This window comes from Vulpes lagopus, chromosome 11 (assembly GCF_018345385.1).
Source record: "Vulpes lagopus strain Blue_001 chromosome 11, ASM1834538v1, whole genome shotgun sequence".
In the NCBI taxonomy this organism is placed as follows: Eukaryota; Metazoa; Chordata; class Mammalia; order Carnivora; family Canidae; genus Vulpes; species Vulpes lagopus.
This window is the reverse complement of record NC_054834.1, coordinates 78,117,180-78,134,276: the sequence shown is the minus strand read 5'-3', so window position 1 is coordinate 78,134,276 and position 17,097 is coordinate 78,117,180. Positions and strand designations below refer to the sequence as shown.

At 53.2% G+C, this 17,097-nt stretch overlaps 2 protein-coding genes across 2 annotated transcripts; one reads left to right on the top strand and one right to left on the bottom strand.

Moving 5' to 3' along the window:
- The first annotated feature begins 739 nt into the window (after positions 1–739).
- On the top strand, positions 740–11,975 carry BEST1 (bestrophin 1). Its single transcript, XM_041723530.1, has 11 exons — positions 740–831; positions 2,165–2,352; positions 3,548–3,642; positions 4,112–4,345; positions 4,873–5,027; positions 5,594–5,671; positions 6,216–6,368; positions 7,765–7,845; positions 8,150–8,301; positions 9,959–10,582; positions 11,645–11,975. The coding sequence occupies exons 2-11, from the start codon at positions 2,201–2,203 to the stop codon at positions 11,661–11,663; spliced, it is 1,743 nt and encodes a 580-aa protein (XP_041579464.1). The 5' UTR covers positions 740–831; positions 2,165–2,200; the 3' UTR covers positions 11,664–11,975.
- Positions 11,976–12,125: 150 nt separating this feature from the next.
- On the bottom strand, positions 12,126–14,822 carry FTH1 (ferritin heavy chain 1). Its single transcript, XM_041723531.1, has 4 exons — positions 14,497–14,822; positions 12,967–13,113; positions 12,550–12,675; positions 12,126–12,446 (listed from the first exon to the last, which is right to left on the bottom strand). Exons 1-4 carry the CDS (start codon positions 14,608–14,610, stop codon positions 12,282–12,284), a joined length of 552 nt encoding a protein of 183 aa, XP_041579465.1. The 5' UTR covers positions 14,611–14,822; the 3' UTR covers positions 12,126–12,281.
- Positions 14,823–17,097: the final 2,275 nt, after the last annotated feature.

Below are 17,097 nucleotides of genomic sequence, written 5' to 3'. Positions count from 1 at the left end.
TCCCCGGCGGAAGCCCGCAGCATAACAGCAGGGCTGCTGCGTCCTCCCTCACCAGGCCCCGCCCCCGCCCCCGCCCAGCAGCTCCCCCCCCCCCCCCTCGGACCCCTCCGCCACCCGCCTTCTTCCAGAGCTGGATTCTGCCAGCCAGTCACAGCCTGGGGAACTAGGACACTAGGACGTTACCGTCAGCCAATCCCAGCTGCTCGGCTGCAGAGGTGACGAGGGCTGACGCAATGCCATCCTTTTCGGAGACAGGGACTCGGAGACCCAGGGATGAGCGGAGACCCCCTAGGGCCATCACACACGGGTCGCGGGGCCAGGACTAGACGCCAGGACTTCAGTGTTCTTTCCACTGCCCTCACTGCCGCCAAAGCCCCACAGGGCCTCTCTCCGCGCAGCTCCTGGCACGAGAGACCAGCACCCCCCCACCCCTCTCCCCGCAAGACCTTAGTGGTCAGGAACAGACCCTTCCATCTCTGTTATTTGAGGGCCCAGAGACGATGGCAGGATTGGGCCCATGGTGGAGGGAAGTTGCTCCAAATTCTAGCCCTGGTTCCAGCCCCTCCAAACACCCCCCTCGGCCCCAGCAGGAATTAGAGGGGCCCTGGCCAGGCCTTGCTGGCGGCTGCTACTGTGCAGATTATAAGGGGCCAGACAAGGCTCCTTTGTGGAGGCCTTGGCTTAGGGAGTCAAGTGACTGCTTAACAAAAGCGTGGGCAGGGCCAGCCCCTAAGTGTGGGCAGGGGTGCTGGCCACAGGACCCCCAAGAGTCCAACCCGTCCAGTGGCCAGAACTGCTGTGGTATCACCTGAGAAGACCAGAGCCCCTCCCGTGAGTAGGCTATCAGCCCAGGCAGGCTGTGCTGGGGCTTTGAGGGCCTGTGGGGTGGATAGCCATCCCTGCATTAGTGCATGTGATGTGCGCAGCCGGGCAGTGTGTGTGCAGGTGTGGGGGCACTTGTGTGTGTGTGCAAGCTCTCTGCAGTGCGAATGAGCTTGGTGTGCACTAGGCACAAAGACAGCCCAGCCACTGCAGCTCTGTCAGAGTGAGCAAGGAGAGGGTGGGTGTCTGTCATTGCTTCAAGAAGTTTTTATTGCGCACATCTCCTATGAGAACACAAGGAGGGAATAGTCAGTAAACAAGCAGACATCCTGCAAAACATGATTTCAAGTATAATAAGATAAACACTATGTAGAGAAATCGACAAGATGAGGGGACAGAGAGTACCAGTGGCACTGGGATGCTATTTGCAGGGACAGTCGTTGGGAACATCCTTTCTGAGCAGATGACCTGAAGTGGGAACGAACCATACAGTTAGATTAGAAAGAGCATCCTCGGGACGCCTGGGTGACTCAGTGGTTGAGCGTCTGCCTTCAGCTCAGGTCATGATCCCGGAGTGGCGGGATCGAGTCCCACATTGGGCTCCCTGCATGGAACCTGCTTCTCCCTCTGCCTATATCTCTGCCTCTCTCTCTGTATGTCTCTCATGAATAAATAAATAAATTCTGAAAGAAAGAGAGAGAGAGAGAGAGAGAGAGAGAGAGAGAAAGAAAGAAAGAAAGAAAGAAAGAAAGAAAGAAAGAAAGAAAGAAAGAAAGAAAGAAAGAAAGGGAAAGAAAGAATCTTCCAAGTAGAAGGATTGGCAAGTGGAAAGGCCCTGGGGTCACTGTTCAGTGAAAGTGATTTGAGCATTTCTACCAGCCAGACTCTATTCTGGGCACTGTGGACAGGGCAGTGGACAAGACTGATCAGGCCCCTTACCAATCTCGCTCCAAGATGGCTGAGGGTGCCTGGGGGAGCTAATGAACAGGAGGGGCTCAGAACACTGCCTGGCTCAGAGGACTAAGCCTAGTGTGTGGACTTTGCTATTACTGTTGTTACTGCCTTTGTCATAACTTTAGGGCACAGACGTATCTGTCTCCTCTGCCAAGGCTGTGGGCAGCTCTGGGCTCACTTCATTGGCTTCCCATGTCCCACAGGCAGTAAGAGCCAGAAGGGCCTCTCAGGCTACCTCATCCCATTCCCAGTGTCCAGACAGGAAAGCCAAAGCCCAGAGCAGGGAAGAGTCCTGGCTAAGATCACTTATGAGGCCCAGACAAGCCTCGACCAAGGCCCCTGCTCCCTCCCAGCCCCCTATCAGTGTACCTCCCTGTCTGTCTACTAGGACCCAAGTGCACCTGCTGCAGCCCAGTGCCCGGCCATGACCGTCACCTACTCAAGCCAAGTGGCTAATGCCCGCCTAGGCTCCTTCTCCCGCCTGCTGCTGTGCTGGCGAGGCAGCATCTACAAGCTGCTCTATGGCGAGTTCCTCATCTTCCTGCTCAGCTACTATACTATTCGCTTCATTTACAGGTGCAGGGGGACAGGCTGGGGCCAGGGCCTGGGAGGGGTACAGCTGGGTCTTGGAACAAATAGCCAGCCATTCAGGGGGGCCGATGTACCAGAGACCTGTAAGGCTGATCTGAGCTCCTCCTGGCCAAGCCCTGGGGGTGGGGTGGGGGGGTCCGCGGCGGGGTTTGGGGGTTGTGGCGGGGGAGGAGATCAAAGAAGGCAGCCTGGGAGACAGCTCAGTGCAGTCCAGAGTGTCTTTCCTCCAACCCAGGGAGAGGTGCTGGCACCAGGGCCTTACCTGGTCCCACTCTGCCATCCTGTTCTCCTGAGTTCCACACAAGCTCACAGGCCCAGGACATATTTTTTTGTCCCCCAATAAAAGTGTTTACTTAAATAAAATAAAGGACAGATAAAAACCACAGAATATATGAAAGCATTTTGAATGGAAAAAGCCTTAATGATTGCAATGGATTGAAAAACTATTAAATCCAGAAAGTTCTTGAATTCAAAATTACAATACCAATAACAAAGCACATCAGTTTTAGAGTTTTTAAGCTTATAGCAAAATTGAGCAGAACATAGAGAGTTTCCATATACCCTCTCAAACACACACACAGCTGCCCCCACTGTCAACATACCCCAGCAAAGTGGCACATTTGTCATCAAAGATGAACCCCCATGGATGCACCATTATCACCCAAAGTCCATAGTTTACACTAGGGTCTACTCTTGGTGTTGTACATTCTATGGGTTTGGACAAATGTATAATGACAGGCATCTACCATTATACTATACAGAGTAGTTTCACTACTCTAAAAACCCTCTGGGCTCCACTTACTTATCTCTCCTTACTATAAGTTTTTTTAAAGACCAAACACTCTTTGTTTGAACCTGCTTTCAAACTATTTTTTGGATGCTTTAAAAGGGTCAGTGGTGCCTACAAGTAAGTCCTTCAGCAGGAGCTTCCTTCCTATACCTCGCAGAAAACCTCCTGCAGCCACAGAGCAGAGGCCCAGCTGGGGCTTGGGGCTGCTAGAGTGGGACCTGGCTCAGGCCAGAGGAGGGGCCCTCGGGTGGGGCCAGTGAAAGAGACAGGGAAGTGGTGGGGTAGCAAAGAGGCAGCCACACTCCCACCCTAGGCCTGGCTGGTCCCCGTAACCTGTCTCAGCCATGTGCTCCCAGTGTCTACACATCCGCCTCCCTCCCCCGCCACCAGGATGGCCCTCACGGAGGAACAGCAGGTGATGTTTGAGAAACTGACTCTGTATTGCGACAGCTACATCCAGCTCATCCCCATTTCCTTCGTGCTGGGTGAGCCCCCCCACCCCCACCCCCACCCCCCCGCGTCTCGGGATCCCAGCGGCGCTGCCGGCTCCAGAAAGGCGGACTACGCAGAGTAGCACGTCAGTGCCTCTCAGCAGTTCAGGGCCGCGGCCGGACGGAGCTCAGACGTTAGGAAGGACGCCCTGCTGTGAGCACCCAAGACTCCCGCTTCCGAGGGAGGGCAGCAACGACGGTCCCTGGAGCGTCTGCGCAGGAGGGGAGAGCGGGCAGATTTCTGGCATAGACAGGCGGCCCCTGGGAGCGAGAACGGGAGGAGCTGGCACTTCCCGCGGGTCTGCTGGTCCTGCCCCCGGAGCGCCTTCCAGGAGGGCTGGGGCTGGGCGCTCCCGTCAAGGAAGACGGAGACGCGGAGGCAACGCCCTCGCTGGGCTCTGGCCGCAGCCCGGGCAGCCTGGGCCCTCGCCCCTCGCCCCTCCCCCATGCTTCTCTTGCCCAGGCTTCTACGTGACTCTGGTCGTGACCCGCTGGTGGAACCAGTACGAGAACCTGCCGTGGCCAGACCGCCTCATGAACCTGGTGTCCGGCCTGGTGGAGGGCAAGGACGAGCACGGGCGGCTGCTGCGGCGCACGCTCATCCGCTACGCCAACCTGGGCAACGTGCTCATCCTGCGCAGCGTCAGCGCCGCCGTCTACAAGCGCTTTCCCAGTTCCCAGCACCTGGTGAAAGCAGGTGGGCGGGGCCGGAGCAGGGGGTGGAGCCAGGGGCCTCCAGGCCGAAGATTGGGTGGGGCCAGGAGCGGGGGGGAGGGGCGGGACCGGGTCGAACCGGCCCGGGCGGAGTCGAGTGCCTGAAGGTGGGGGGGCGAGGTCTGGAACAGCGCGCGGGAAGGCGGCTTCAGACGGGGCTAAGGACCCTGGAGGGACGAGGGGACAGTGGGGACCGAGGGCCGGGGGCGGGGCCTTGGGAGCTGATGAGAGCGCAAGGGTCTTGCTCCCTTTGCCCTTCTGGTTGTGCGGTGTTCAGTCTGCGCATCTGTGACCTCCGTCCCCGCCCTTCCCTAACGTGGCCCTGATTAGTAAAGCGGAGCCTTCTCACGTGCTCAGGCCAGAACAGCGTATAGTGGCCGCTTAGTAACTACTGAATGGCAAAGGAGCTCGGTGGTGCGAATGAACTGGGCCTTGAATCCTGGCCAGCCCTGCCAACCCGCCGCTCTGCGGGCTCTCCCCGTCCACTGCCTTCTTCACTCCATCCCGCAGGCTTTATGACTCCCGCGGAATGTAAGCACTTAGAAAAGCTGAGCTTGCCGCACAACACGTTCTGGGTGCCCTGGGTGTGGTTTGCCAACCTGTCAATGAAGGCGTGGATTGGAGGTCGAATCCGGGACCCTGTCCTGCTCCAGAGCCTGCTGGACGTGAGCTCACCACACAGATGGGGCTGGTGCAGAGAGGGGACGGTTGTGCTCTGGGTAGAACAGTTTCCTACAAAGAGCAGGCTTGAGAGTCTGCCTAGAACCTGCTTTGGGGTTGGAGGATTTTGACCAAGAGGATTCCACAACCCATGGTGGCCGGTCCCTTAAATTCCTCTCCTACTTCCTCTCTAAAGTAAGCCTCAGAGATTCTGGTTCCTGGGTTGTTGTTTTCTTAAGATTTTATTTATTCGAGATAGAGAGCACAAGTGGGGGGGGGGGGGGGTAGAGCGAGAAGCAGGCTCTCTGCTAAGCAGGGAGTCCCATGCAGGCTCTATCCCAGGGCCCTGGGGTCATGACCTAAGCCAAGGGCAGAGCCTAACTAACTGAGCCACCCAGGCACCCTATCCTGATTCCTTTTTGATAGGTGAGAAGGCTGAAGCACAGAGAGGTTAAGTGAGCTGCCCATGATCACAGAGCCAGACCCTGGTACCTTGGGAAGAGCTGGGGGTTGAGCTGGGGAGAGCAGATAGGTGGTGGTCAGAACCCCAACCCTCCCTCCTGCTCCCCAGGAGATGAACATCTTGCGTACTCAGTGTGGACACCTGTTTGCCTACGACTGGATCAGTATCCCGCTGGTGTACACGCAGGTGAGGACTAAGCCAGTGAAGCTGCCCCTTAGGGAAGCCGGGACTGGGAGGACTCAGAAAACAGACTGTGATGGGAAGGGCTCACTTGGGGGCTAAGAGGCCCATCCCGGGAGTTAGGTCTGGACTTTGCAGATTCTCTCTAGTGACAACTTTGAAGAGTCCAGGCTCCTGCCTGGTTCAGCCCAGGGGAGAGAGTGTAATTATCCCCATTTTAAAGAGATCACAGGGCAACCCTGGTGGCTCAGTGGTTTAACGCTGCTTTCAGCCCAGGGCGTGATCCAGGAGACCGGGGATCAAGTCCCACGTCGGGCTCCCTGCATGGAGCCTGCTTCTCCCTCTGCCTGTGTCTGTGCTTCTCTGTGTGTGTGTGTGTGTGTTTCTCATGAATAAATAAATAAAATTTTTTAAAAATAAAGAGATCACAGAGGGCCAGAGTCACAGGACTGTGCAAAGCAGAGCAAGGGCTCATCCTCGCAGCCTAGGGAGCTTCCTGACCCTACGTTGCCAGCCAGTCCATTTCTGCTGCCACCTCCTCTCCTCCCAGGTGGTGACCGTGGCTGTATACAGCTTCTTCCTGGCTTGCCTGGTTGGGCGGCAGTTCCTGAACCCAGCCAAGGCCTACCCTGGCCACGAGCTGGACCTTGTTGTACCTGTCTTCACATTTCTGCAGTTCTTCTTCTATGCTGGCTGGCTGAAGGTAAGATTCTCTGCAACCAGACTGGCTGTGACCATGGCTTTAGAAGCGTCATGGCTGACCAGGAAAGGAGGATCTCAGGGCCCCCACCATGACCCTCTTGTGTACTCCTTCCCCGTGTCTTTACATTTGAAGAAACTGAGACCCAGAGAGGAGTGGGACCAGCTTGAGGCTGGTGTCTGATCCCAACGCTGCACCACAGTCCTCGAATTTAGCAGGCTGGGCAGATACAGGGAAAGCTCAATTGTCAAACCATTTGATGCCCCCTCAAGAGAATGTTTCCCAAATATTTGTCCAGAAAAAGGGAAATGCATGGATTGAGAATGTCTGTGGCAGGCTCTGCTGGTGAGGCAATTCCTCTCTGTGCCCTAGGCTCTGATCCCAAATTTGTCCCCTTTGCTTAGTAAAACCAAAGTCCTGATGTTAACTGCTCCAGCCCCCACCCTTTCGAGGCAGATTAGCACCACCTCTCCTTACTCAAGATATCCACCTGTGATGGGGGTGAGGGGCGGGGTGCCTGATCCCCACCCCAAGTGGTGTTTCCAAGTATTACTCCCACTACATCCAGGGCTCTTCCTAACAGGAGTTCTGAATAACACAGTTTTCTCTCCATCTCTTTATCTTTCCTGTTTCTCACCCACTCTCTCTCCCTTTTATCTTTTTTTCTTTTTTTTTTTTGGTAGTGGTGCTGGGAGGTTGGTATTTTTTGGCAGTTGATGGTAGGTTGCCTCCTCCCTCTATCCCTCCTGTCCATGTATGGAGCATGTGTGCACGTGTGCAGTCCCTCCCTATCCACACCCTCGTCCCAGCAGTCATCTTCAGCCGCTGCAGATCAAACCAGGTCACACCATTTTTCTGCTCAAAATCCCCTAGTGGTTTATAGGATGTCCCTTGAAAGCTTAGTACAGTCCATCACTACTGTGGAGATTTGTCAGGGGACTTCAGGGGTTAGCACTAGGACTCTGCCTGCCTTTAATTGAACACAGCCTCCCACATATAAACTCTGTGGCTTTGAAAATAATGAATATATGAATGTTGGAAGACTTGAATGAGTAAATGAATGAATGCATAGATTATGGAACTCCAGGGAAGATACAGTGAGGGGAGGTACCGGTGGTGACTCTGCCACGTGGTAGACTGAAGAACAGCTCTGGGTGTTCAGGGAGCAGCTGGCTCAGAGAGGGGCTCAGGCTCAGTGTCCTGAGAGAAGGGGACTGTGTGCAGGTGCCTATGAGCGTGGGTGGCTGGAGTCCTTACATACTGGCTTTGGAGATGGTGGTCAGGCAGGAGGGGCATGATGGGGTGGGATGTGTAATGAGCAGGAACAGAAGTTTAAGGGCAAGGAGCAAGACCGCAGGGAGTCTACCTGAGGACTTCCAAAGCCTTACCTCTCCCCAAGGTGGCAGAACAGCTCATCAACCCATTTGGAGAGGATGATGATGACTTTGAGACCAACTGGATTGTCGACAGGAGCTTGCAGGTACTTGGGGAGAGAGGGAGCCTGTCCTGTGGGCCTTCCCTGAATTGGACCCAGGGAGGGGATCCCACAGTTCCATAGGGAGGCCTTATAGTGAATTGCCCCCCACCTCCTGGCCCACTCTTCACTCACAGGATTCTGACCCCAACTTATAAGGCTGCAGATAAGCATTAGTCTCTCCATTTTACAAGTAGGGAAACTGAGGCCCAGAGAGAGGGAAGTGACCTCTCCAAGTCATCTAGCAAGGTTACAGTCCTGCTTGGGCTGACTTTTCTGTTGGACTTCTCCTTCTGTGCCTGGCAACCAGGTGTCCCTGTTGGCTGTGGACGAGATGCACCAGGACCTGCCCCCGATGGAGCGGGATATGTACTGGAATGAACCAGAACCACAACCCCCCTACACCGCTGCTTCTGCCCAGTATCGTCGAGCCTCCTTTTTAGGCTCCACTTTCAACATCAAGTGAGCAGTGCCAAGGAACCACTTTGTTTAGTAGAAAAGCCCAAGGGCAAGGACTTAGGAAAGCACTAGTTATTATGTATCAGATGCATGCTGAGGGTGGGGAGCTCCACTGGGCTCTTTATATAAACTGTATTTTTCTTCCCCATAATCCTGATTTGGTTATCTCCAGTTTTCAGATGATTATGTCCAAGTTCAGAGAGGTTAAGAAGGTTGCTCAGCCCAAGGTCACAGTTAGCAAGCCGCACCTGTGGATGTATGCCTGCTTCTATCTCCACCCCCTTAATCCTTACTTTGTACTGCTTAATAACTCTTAAAGCTATAATGGCTTTTAGGTAACTCAGGCCTAAGTCCCCCAAGTCTAGAATTGGAAACTGGGACTTACCCAAGGGCTGACAGTTATCAGTGATGCAGTTGAAATGTCGGACGCTGGTTCCTGACTCTGGTCCAGAACTACGCTTTCTGATAAGCCAGGGTGTTTAAATGGGGAGTGAAAGGGGGTGGAGGGTGTCCCTGGCTGAGGAAGAGGCAAGCCTGTGCCAGCAAGAGACTGATTCATCACAGGTACCTTCTGGGTGGACTCTGTGCTAGAGTACAGGCCTCAGGTCACCCACAGGGGCCAAACTTTCCTGCACATGATTTCCATTTCCCTGATTTGGTCTGATTCCCTTGTGAGCTGCAGCTGGGCCATCCCAAACAACCCCCTCTCCCAGGAAGACAGCAGAGAGGACTTTGGAGAGTCCTCTGCATGTCAGGGTCCATATCATCCAGGTTTTCTTCCACAGTATTAAGCACTGTTATCCTTTAGAAACCAAATATCCTGCCTGTTAAGCCATAATTCGAATTAGCTAGAGTCCCTAGTGGGTGTGAGGAAGGTTCGAAAAAGTGATCAAATGAAGGATGGAGGCTTGCTTAGGTCAGAAACATTTCTGGAAGTTGCTTCTGAATTCCACAGGATCTGTGCTCTAGCAGCTGAAGGTTGGGTGGGGAACAGAGGATAATGATAAATAGACCTCATCTCCAAGGAACACACCATTTAGTGAGGGAGCTCAAACCCAAGGCCCAAACTCTGGACACAAGGTACAAGGTACTGAATGCCTAGGAGAGAGATAGAACATAGAACAGAGACCATCTGTGGCTTGGGAGGTGGCTTCCAGCTGGACCCTTAAAAGCATGGGGAGAATATGGACACAGTCAAGGGCAGGCCACATTCTGGGAAAATGGGCTTTCTCCTGCAGAGTGAAAGGCTTTGGGCTCCCAAGAAACCACACTTCTTTGTGGGTGCTTGGAACCACAAACCCCTGGCCGACCCAGAGTCACTCCTGGGCCTCCTCTGACCCGGGGACCAGTAGTTCAGATCACTTGAGGGGAGAGGTGGTAAAGGAAGATGGAGATAAAGAGAAAGCCCATAAGTGCCAGTCCAGGGAGTTCAGTAAACATGGGCAAGAGGGAACCACAGAACCTCAAGGTGAGCTGGGTCCAGAACGAGTAAGAGGTCAGTGCAGGGCAGGATGGGTCAGGAAAGAGGAGTCCAGGCATTGTGAGAACACTGTGTGTCCTTGGCTTTGGGCCAAAAGGAGGGAAAAGATAGGGTACAAGAGAAGTCAAGTCCTGCTTTGGTCCTTTGTCCCCTACTCAAGTAACCCCTGCTTCTTTCCAGTCTGCATAAGGAAGACATGGAGGAGGAAGAGGAAGGCACTCACGCTGGCATCATTGGCCGCTTCCTAGGGCTGCAGTCCCACGACCACCAACCCCCCAGGACAAACTCAAAGACCAAACTACTATGGCCCAAGAAAGAAGGCTTTCTCCAAGAGGGGCAGCCCAAGAAACTCGGGGGTGCCAGGCAGACCTCTAGGGACAAGGAAGACAGCAAGGCCTGGGAGATTAAGGAGGAGGGTGCTTTTGAGACTGCTGCATTTTATGGGAGGTCAGGCTACCACAGTGCCCCACAGACGCCCCTCAGCCACACACCTATGGTCTTCCCATCTGGACAGTCAGCACCCTCAAGCCTACGCAGAGTCTCAGGGATAGACGGTGCTGTCAAAGACCAAAGCCTACAGTCTGGGATAAAGACCAGTTCTGAAGCACTCCCAGAGAATGTTGGGTTCTCATTAGAGAACCCAGAATCGGGTCACGTGAAGAGGAAAACTGTCGAGTTTAACCTGACAGACATGTCGGGGACCCCTGAACATCATCTCAAAGACTCAAATTTGAGCCAGTCAACTAGCAACCTACACGCTATACTCAAGGGCCACGGAGATCCCTATTGGGCCTTGGAAAACAGGTCTGTCCTTTACCTTAACCAGGATCACTTCACTGCCCCCCCCCGCCCCAAACACACACCTGGGTGAGAAGCCCCATCACCTTCCCTTGCTGTGATTCTACCCTCCTTCCACCTTCCTGGGAGCCGATTTTCCTGTGGTTCCATCACTGCCAGAGGATGCTGGATTTACACCCAATATTGGCTTGTGGCACATACCTAGCCACCTCAGCAAGGGCACCGGGAAGTTTGAGAACTTTGCTCATTTCGCCAGAGCCTAACATCACTGGGCAGAGTTCCCTGGGTCCTGGGTGAAGGAACATGATGTTGTACTGAGAAGAATGAGGCTAGGAGGCCACTAGGCCGGGGTTAGATGGTCAGAGGTTATCCCTGGACCCAGCTTGCTTTGTGTAGCAGACACAGAACCATGAGGCAGAACTAGGGACTCTGGGCTGTAGCCCAAGAACTACATTCACTGCCCAGGCTTAGCTCAGAGATCGCTTGTGAACACTTGCCCATAACCTTTCCAAGGTCCCCAAGTATGTCTTTAAAGTGTTAAACCCTTGGTAACTGGCAGATGGTTAAGGTGAGGGCATCCAAGTCCCTTGGGGTGTATCTTCACTTGCGGGGGAGGGAACTCAAGACTTCTGAATTTGAAATAGCTCTTCATGCCTTCTTGGGGGCAACCCGCAGCTGTCACAAGACCATCAGCTGTTCCCCTATGTTCTAGGTTTCACTCAATTAGACACACCCTACCCCACCAATTGTGTTAACTTAACTTCCTGTTTTCTAGATTCCCAAGCAGTCACTTCTGTGGTCAAAATACATACTTCATGATGAAAAACTTCTAAAAGGGCCATAATCGGTCTTAGATCTAGCTAGATAGAAACTCCTACAAATTACCGCGGCTTATCTAGGAAGGGCTAATTAATGTAGTGGTTAGCATGGAGGGATGGGCTCCGCAGTCGGCTGACACTATTTTTTTATATTTTGGGATCCCAACCTTTGCCCTAACTCCCAACTATTTTAGTACTGAAATGATGATCTTCCATGTTCATGCTGTAAACTTTCTCAAATTCTCTCTAGGGATGAAGCTCATTCTTAGCCTGTTTCCCAAGGGAGACGCTTCATCGGCCTGGTCCTACCTGCACGTACACCAGCGGTACACTGGTCTAGTCACAGCCATACAGCCGTCCACACTGAAGAGTATGTTCGTAGGACAGCCTAAATTAAATGGTTAGCTTAGTGGAAAACAAAATCCATAGTGTCAGGTCTACTTAAGCCCTAAAGATACTTTTTTGTACATAAAAATTGTAAAAAGCTGGAATCAACCACTGGAAACATGTAATTCAAAACCTTCAATTCAGAATCAGGAGTCCTTAAGTCCTGTCTGAATTCAGCACACCCAGCCTCAATTATCATTTCCTAAGGACTTTAATAAAACACAAATCCCTCCCTAGGCATGTCATTTTGGTTACCTGTGACTGAACTACAACACCTCAGCAGATTTCACAAAGATGACCTAAATACATTTCTAGCCCATCCCAAGAACTCAAGAAACAACAGCTGGGTACCAAATTACTTTATTTGAAGGAATGATACAAACGAAAGAAGTAGATGTTTTGGTACAACTTATAGAAAAGGTAAAGGTAACCCCAACATGCATGCACTGCCTCGGTGACCAGGGAAGTCACCCTGTGGCTATGGGAAGACAGCCTGAGGCTTAGCTCTCACTATCACTGTTTCCCAGGGTGTGCTTGTCAAAGAGATACTCTGCCATGCCAGATTCGGGAGCCCCCATCTTGCGCAGGTTGGTTACATGGTCACCCAATTCTTTGATGGATTTCACCTGCTCGTTCAGGTAATGAGTCTCAATGAAGTCACACAACTAGAAGACAGAATGGGGAAGAATGTTAACGGTAAACTTTCCCAACCCCTAAAGAGGGAAATGATTCCCTCCCTCCATTCTCTCCCAGATTGCCAACACTCACGTGGGGGTCATTTTTATCAGTGGCCAGTTTGTGCAGTTCCAGTAGTGACTGATTCACGCTCTTTTCCAAGTGTAATGCACACTCCATTGCATTCAGCCCATTCTCCCAATCGTCACGGTCTGGTTTCTGAACGAGAGGAGATCAGGTCAATGCACGTACAGCCTCTGCCTATTATTGCCCAAGTCAGCAAACACCTAACATGCAATCGTTGTGCTTCGGGAAGAGGGACATCCCAGTTTCTCCCACGCCTTGCGCCCATCACCGTTCACCTCCTTCAACTTAGAGGATAGGCTTAAAAAAAACACAGAAGCCAAAGTACTTCATTTTATAAGAGCAACTGCTAGCTTGAGGGATTTCTGACACCCAAGGACTTGCCGGATAAATGAGACACAGGATCTCTTAAGATGTTTTGTTCACCTTAATATCCTGAAGGAAGATTCGACCACCTCGTTGGTTCTGCAGCTTCATCAGTTTCTCAGCATGTTCCCTCTCCTCATGAGATTGGTGGAGAAAATATTTGGCAAAGTTCTTCAAAGCCACATCATCACGATCAAAGTAGTAAGACTGAAAAGAGAACACGAACATGTTCTGTTAGGAATTGCCAAGCCTAGCCTTTCTTCCTCAAAGTCCAGCAAGAAAGGAGTCTGCACTGAAGACAGCGGACAGGCTGTGTTCTTGGACAGAACACAACACTAGTCTGTACTCTAAAACACAAAAATGAAGCTTAGTCCTGGACATTTAAAGTTTACTGCAAGGAACCTTTAGAATATCATAGGGAATTGCCCCCAGCAGATAAATTCTTAAAGCCCTATATGAGAGCAAACTTCTTCTAGCCAGTGTCGCATTTGATTGGAGAGGGTGTGGGAGTATTTACCCTGTACAAACAGTGCCTTTCCTCCCTACTCCCTGATTAAACCCATGTTAAAACATGAGCTTGCCAGCTTACAGCATACTGACGGATTTCTAAAATTAACCCATTCGGCAAGGTGACAACTGTTGGCAACGCTAAGGTGTACAAAGAAATTGCCAGCAGAAAATAGAAAAATTGATTCCGTTTTTAGACACTCGCTGAATCCAGGTTTTCAGGATGGAAATGGAATGGCAGTCGTGGAAATCCAGGCCTATTTTCAAATTCATCTGGAACAGGTCTATTCTTAGATAATTTACACAATCGTAAGACAATTCTAAGTAAAACTCCCACCACACCGCCTAAAACCAGGATTTTGGAAAATGGATTCCATCGATCAGCATGGAAAGTTTCCTTGCCCAATAACTGTTGGTGTAGTTTATTCTAAAACCAAGGTTCAATTAGAGGGCCACAACTCAGTCACAAAAGGATAAAGTACTAAATGCCCGGGGGCAAGAGGACGGATGACTAAGACAACTGTGTCCGCAAAAGGGGAGGTTTCCATGCTTCAAGTGGGACTGAGCGATAAGCAGAACAGAGGGGTAGCGATGGCTGCTCCAGAGTGGTCGGCCCTCGGGAGATAAGCCACTTAGCACCAACCTCCCCCCCCCCGCAACGGTTGCTATTCGACACCATTACCCAGCAGGCTCCGACAGTCGCAGGGAGGACGGGGGCTGGACCACTTCGCCCCCGTTACCCAAGCAAAAGGACGGCCTCAGGGCCACGTGATCGACACAGAGAACAGGATGGAAATGCAAACCCCACTTTCCTAACTGCAGGATTGTACCGGTTGCGACTGCTGCAAGTCGGGGATTTTATGAGACCAGGCTCTCTAAACACGAAGCGGTGCGCAGAGGCGACCCCTGACTGAGAGGGAGCCCTCCCAAGGGGCAGTCAGAAAGGGCGAGCCGGCCAGAATTTCTGCGCAAGTCCTGAAAGGCCTCGGGCAGCGTCCATTTTCCAGCAGGGCGAGCAGAGGCGGGAGAGCCCAAGCGTTAGCCACACCCCCGCCCCGCCGCCCGGAGAGGAGCGGCGCTCACCATGGACAAGTAGACGTAAGACGCATAGAGCTCCAGGTTGATCTGGCGGTTGATGGCGGCCTCGGAGTCCTGGTGGTAGTTCTGGCGCACCTGCGAGGGGGACGCGGTCGTCATGGCGGAGGCTGAGGAGAGGCGGCGGCGGCGGCTGCGCGGCGCTGGGGCGGCGGCGGCGGAGGCCTCGGAGCGGTCCGAGAGCGCTGCGTGGAGGTGGCAGAGGGCTGGCTCTGAGCGGCGGCCCGGGTAGGGGAAACGAGCGCCGGGTTCCGTCCAAGCACTGTTGAAGCAGGAAACCGCGGCGACTCTCGGCGGAGACTGGCGCAGGCTGCCGTGGCCCCGCGCTTATAGCGGGACCGCGCGTCGAGCCCACGCCGGCCAATCAAGACGCCCGCCCGCGTGCGGAGCCCCGCCTCTTCCGGCGGGCGCGCGACCCCGCCCTGAGGGCCGTGGGGGAGGGGCGGCCCCGCGCGGGCTGAGGCCGCGGGCGTCTGGCCGCGCGTGGGGCCGGGCGGGTGTCCTTGGCGTCCTGGCTCCCGCCATGGGGTTGCGGGGAAGAAGGGGGGTCGGGCGCGAAGCCCTGGCGTCCGGCGCTGGGAACCGCCGGAAGGTGTCCCCTGGCCCCCGGGGCGTCAGGGCGCGCCCGAGCCCCCGGGTGGGCTCCCCGAGGGCAGGTTAAAAGTCCGTGCGGTAGGGCCGCAGGCACCACAGCGAGGTGACCTCGGCACGTCCACTGGAAGGTGGCAGTGTGAGCCCCAGGAGGTTGCGTCAGTTAGAGGTGGGGCTGGAAACGGCTCACCCTTCCTCGGGGTCCAGCCCGGAGCGACACGCGGACGGGCTGGGGGTCCCGGGGACTGTCCCCGGCCTCCGACTGCAGCCACCCTCACGGCCTTTGGCCGAGGGCAGACATGGCTCCTGGGGCAGCTTCCACGACAGAGGCTGGGCGGGCCCTGGTTCCCGGGCAGATAGGGAGGGCGAGCGCCTTCTGGGGGGCGCCGCGGGCGACGAGCCGCCGGGCTTCTGAGAAAAGAAGAGAAGCCCGTCGGGATCCGGAGAGGAGCCATTTTAGAACGGCTTCTTTGGCGCACCCTGGGCGCGGCCACCGGCGGCTCCAGCTGAGGAGGTCTCCGGGGAGCCACCTCCTGGGGCTGCCCTGGGGAGCAGCCGATGGGGCCGAGTGTGCCACAGGGGACAGGTGCAAGAAACCCGGGAAGGGCAGGGCCACCGAGTGCGGCTGGCCGCTGAGTCCCGGCTCGGGCCGTGTGTGAGCTGGAGCCAGGCCCAGGGCTCCTTCCTGCCAGGCGCCCTGTCGCCCTGTCGGCCTGTCGGCCTGTCGGCCGGCTTCCAGCTTCACTAGTCCTAAGCAGGGCCTTCCACACAGGTGGGGACCTATCCAAGGCCCCTTTGACGCTCACAAACAGGAAACCTTAAGCTGAACTTCCCAACCTCAAACAAGAAGGAACGCTCTAAAATGTTAAAATTAGTTGCTGATGGAATTCTGGTGATTTCTTTCTTGGGTCTTTACTGTATTCGTTTTGGAATGAACATTTTACTTTCAGGAAAAAAAATTTTTTTTAGGTCTAAAACCACAAAAAAAAAAAAAAAAAAAAATAAGCAGAAGCCTGTGGGAGAGTGTAGACAAGGAGTGCCTTACCCAGCCTGGGACGGAGGGCCAGGGAAGGCTTCCCTAGGAAAGTGACAGTGGAGCTAAGTTTGAAGAAAAAGCTAGAAGGAAGGTAGAGTGGAAGAGGGAGATACGGAAGGGAATTCCAAGTGGAGAGAACAGCATATGCAAAGGTGTAAAGATGTGGAAATGTATAGCCTGTCCAAGGTACCTTAAGAAAATGTGTTGGCCTCGGAAAGCAGAGTCTATGTTGGAGAATGCTGTAAGGGTGGTACAGGGGCAAGGTCAGGAAAGGTTATCTGTGGAGCAGCCTGGGTGGCTCAGAAGTTTAGTGCCACCTTCAGCCCAGGGTGTGATCCTGGAGACCCAGGATCAAGTTCCACGTCGGGCTCCCTGCATGGAGCCTGCTTCTCCCTCTGCCTGTGTCTCTGCCTCTCTCTCTCTCTCTCTCTCTCTCTGTCTGCCTCTCATGAATAAATAAATAAAATAAATCTTTTTTTTAAAAAAGAAAGGGTTGTGTGCCATATAAAGGGTTACATTTTATCCTGGCCAATCTGGAGACACTAAGGGATTTCTCACAAGGGAGATAGCCCATTCATTTCATTTTTAGATATCTTGTACTACTAGGGTAAGAGTACAGCAAAGTCATCAGATGCAGAGCTCTTTCTATAGAGCCATAAACACCAGTTAGAAAATGTAATAAAAGAAAAAATATTTTTAATTTACACTGGCAAAGAAAAGCTTAAAGTACCTAGGAATAAGGCTAATAAGAAATCTATGAAGAGAATTATAAATGTTTGCTGCTAGACAGAAAAGAAGACTTGCATATAGGAAGAAATGCCATGTTTCTAGACAGTCAACCTCAGTTTTGTAAAGATATCTGTTGGCCCCAAAGATACCTATACATTCAATGCAATTTCTAGAAAACTCCATGGTATTTTTTGGAACTTGACAAAATGATCCTAAATTTTATTTGGAACAAT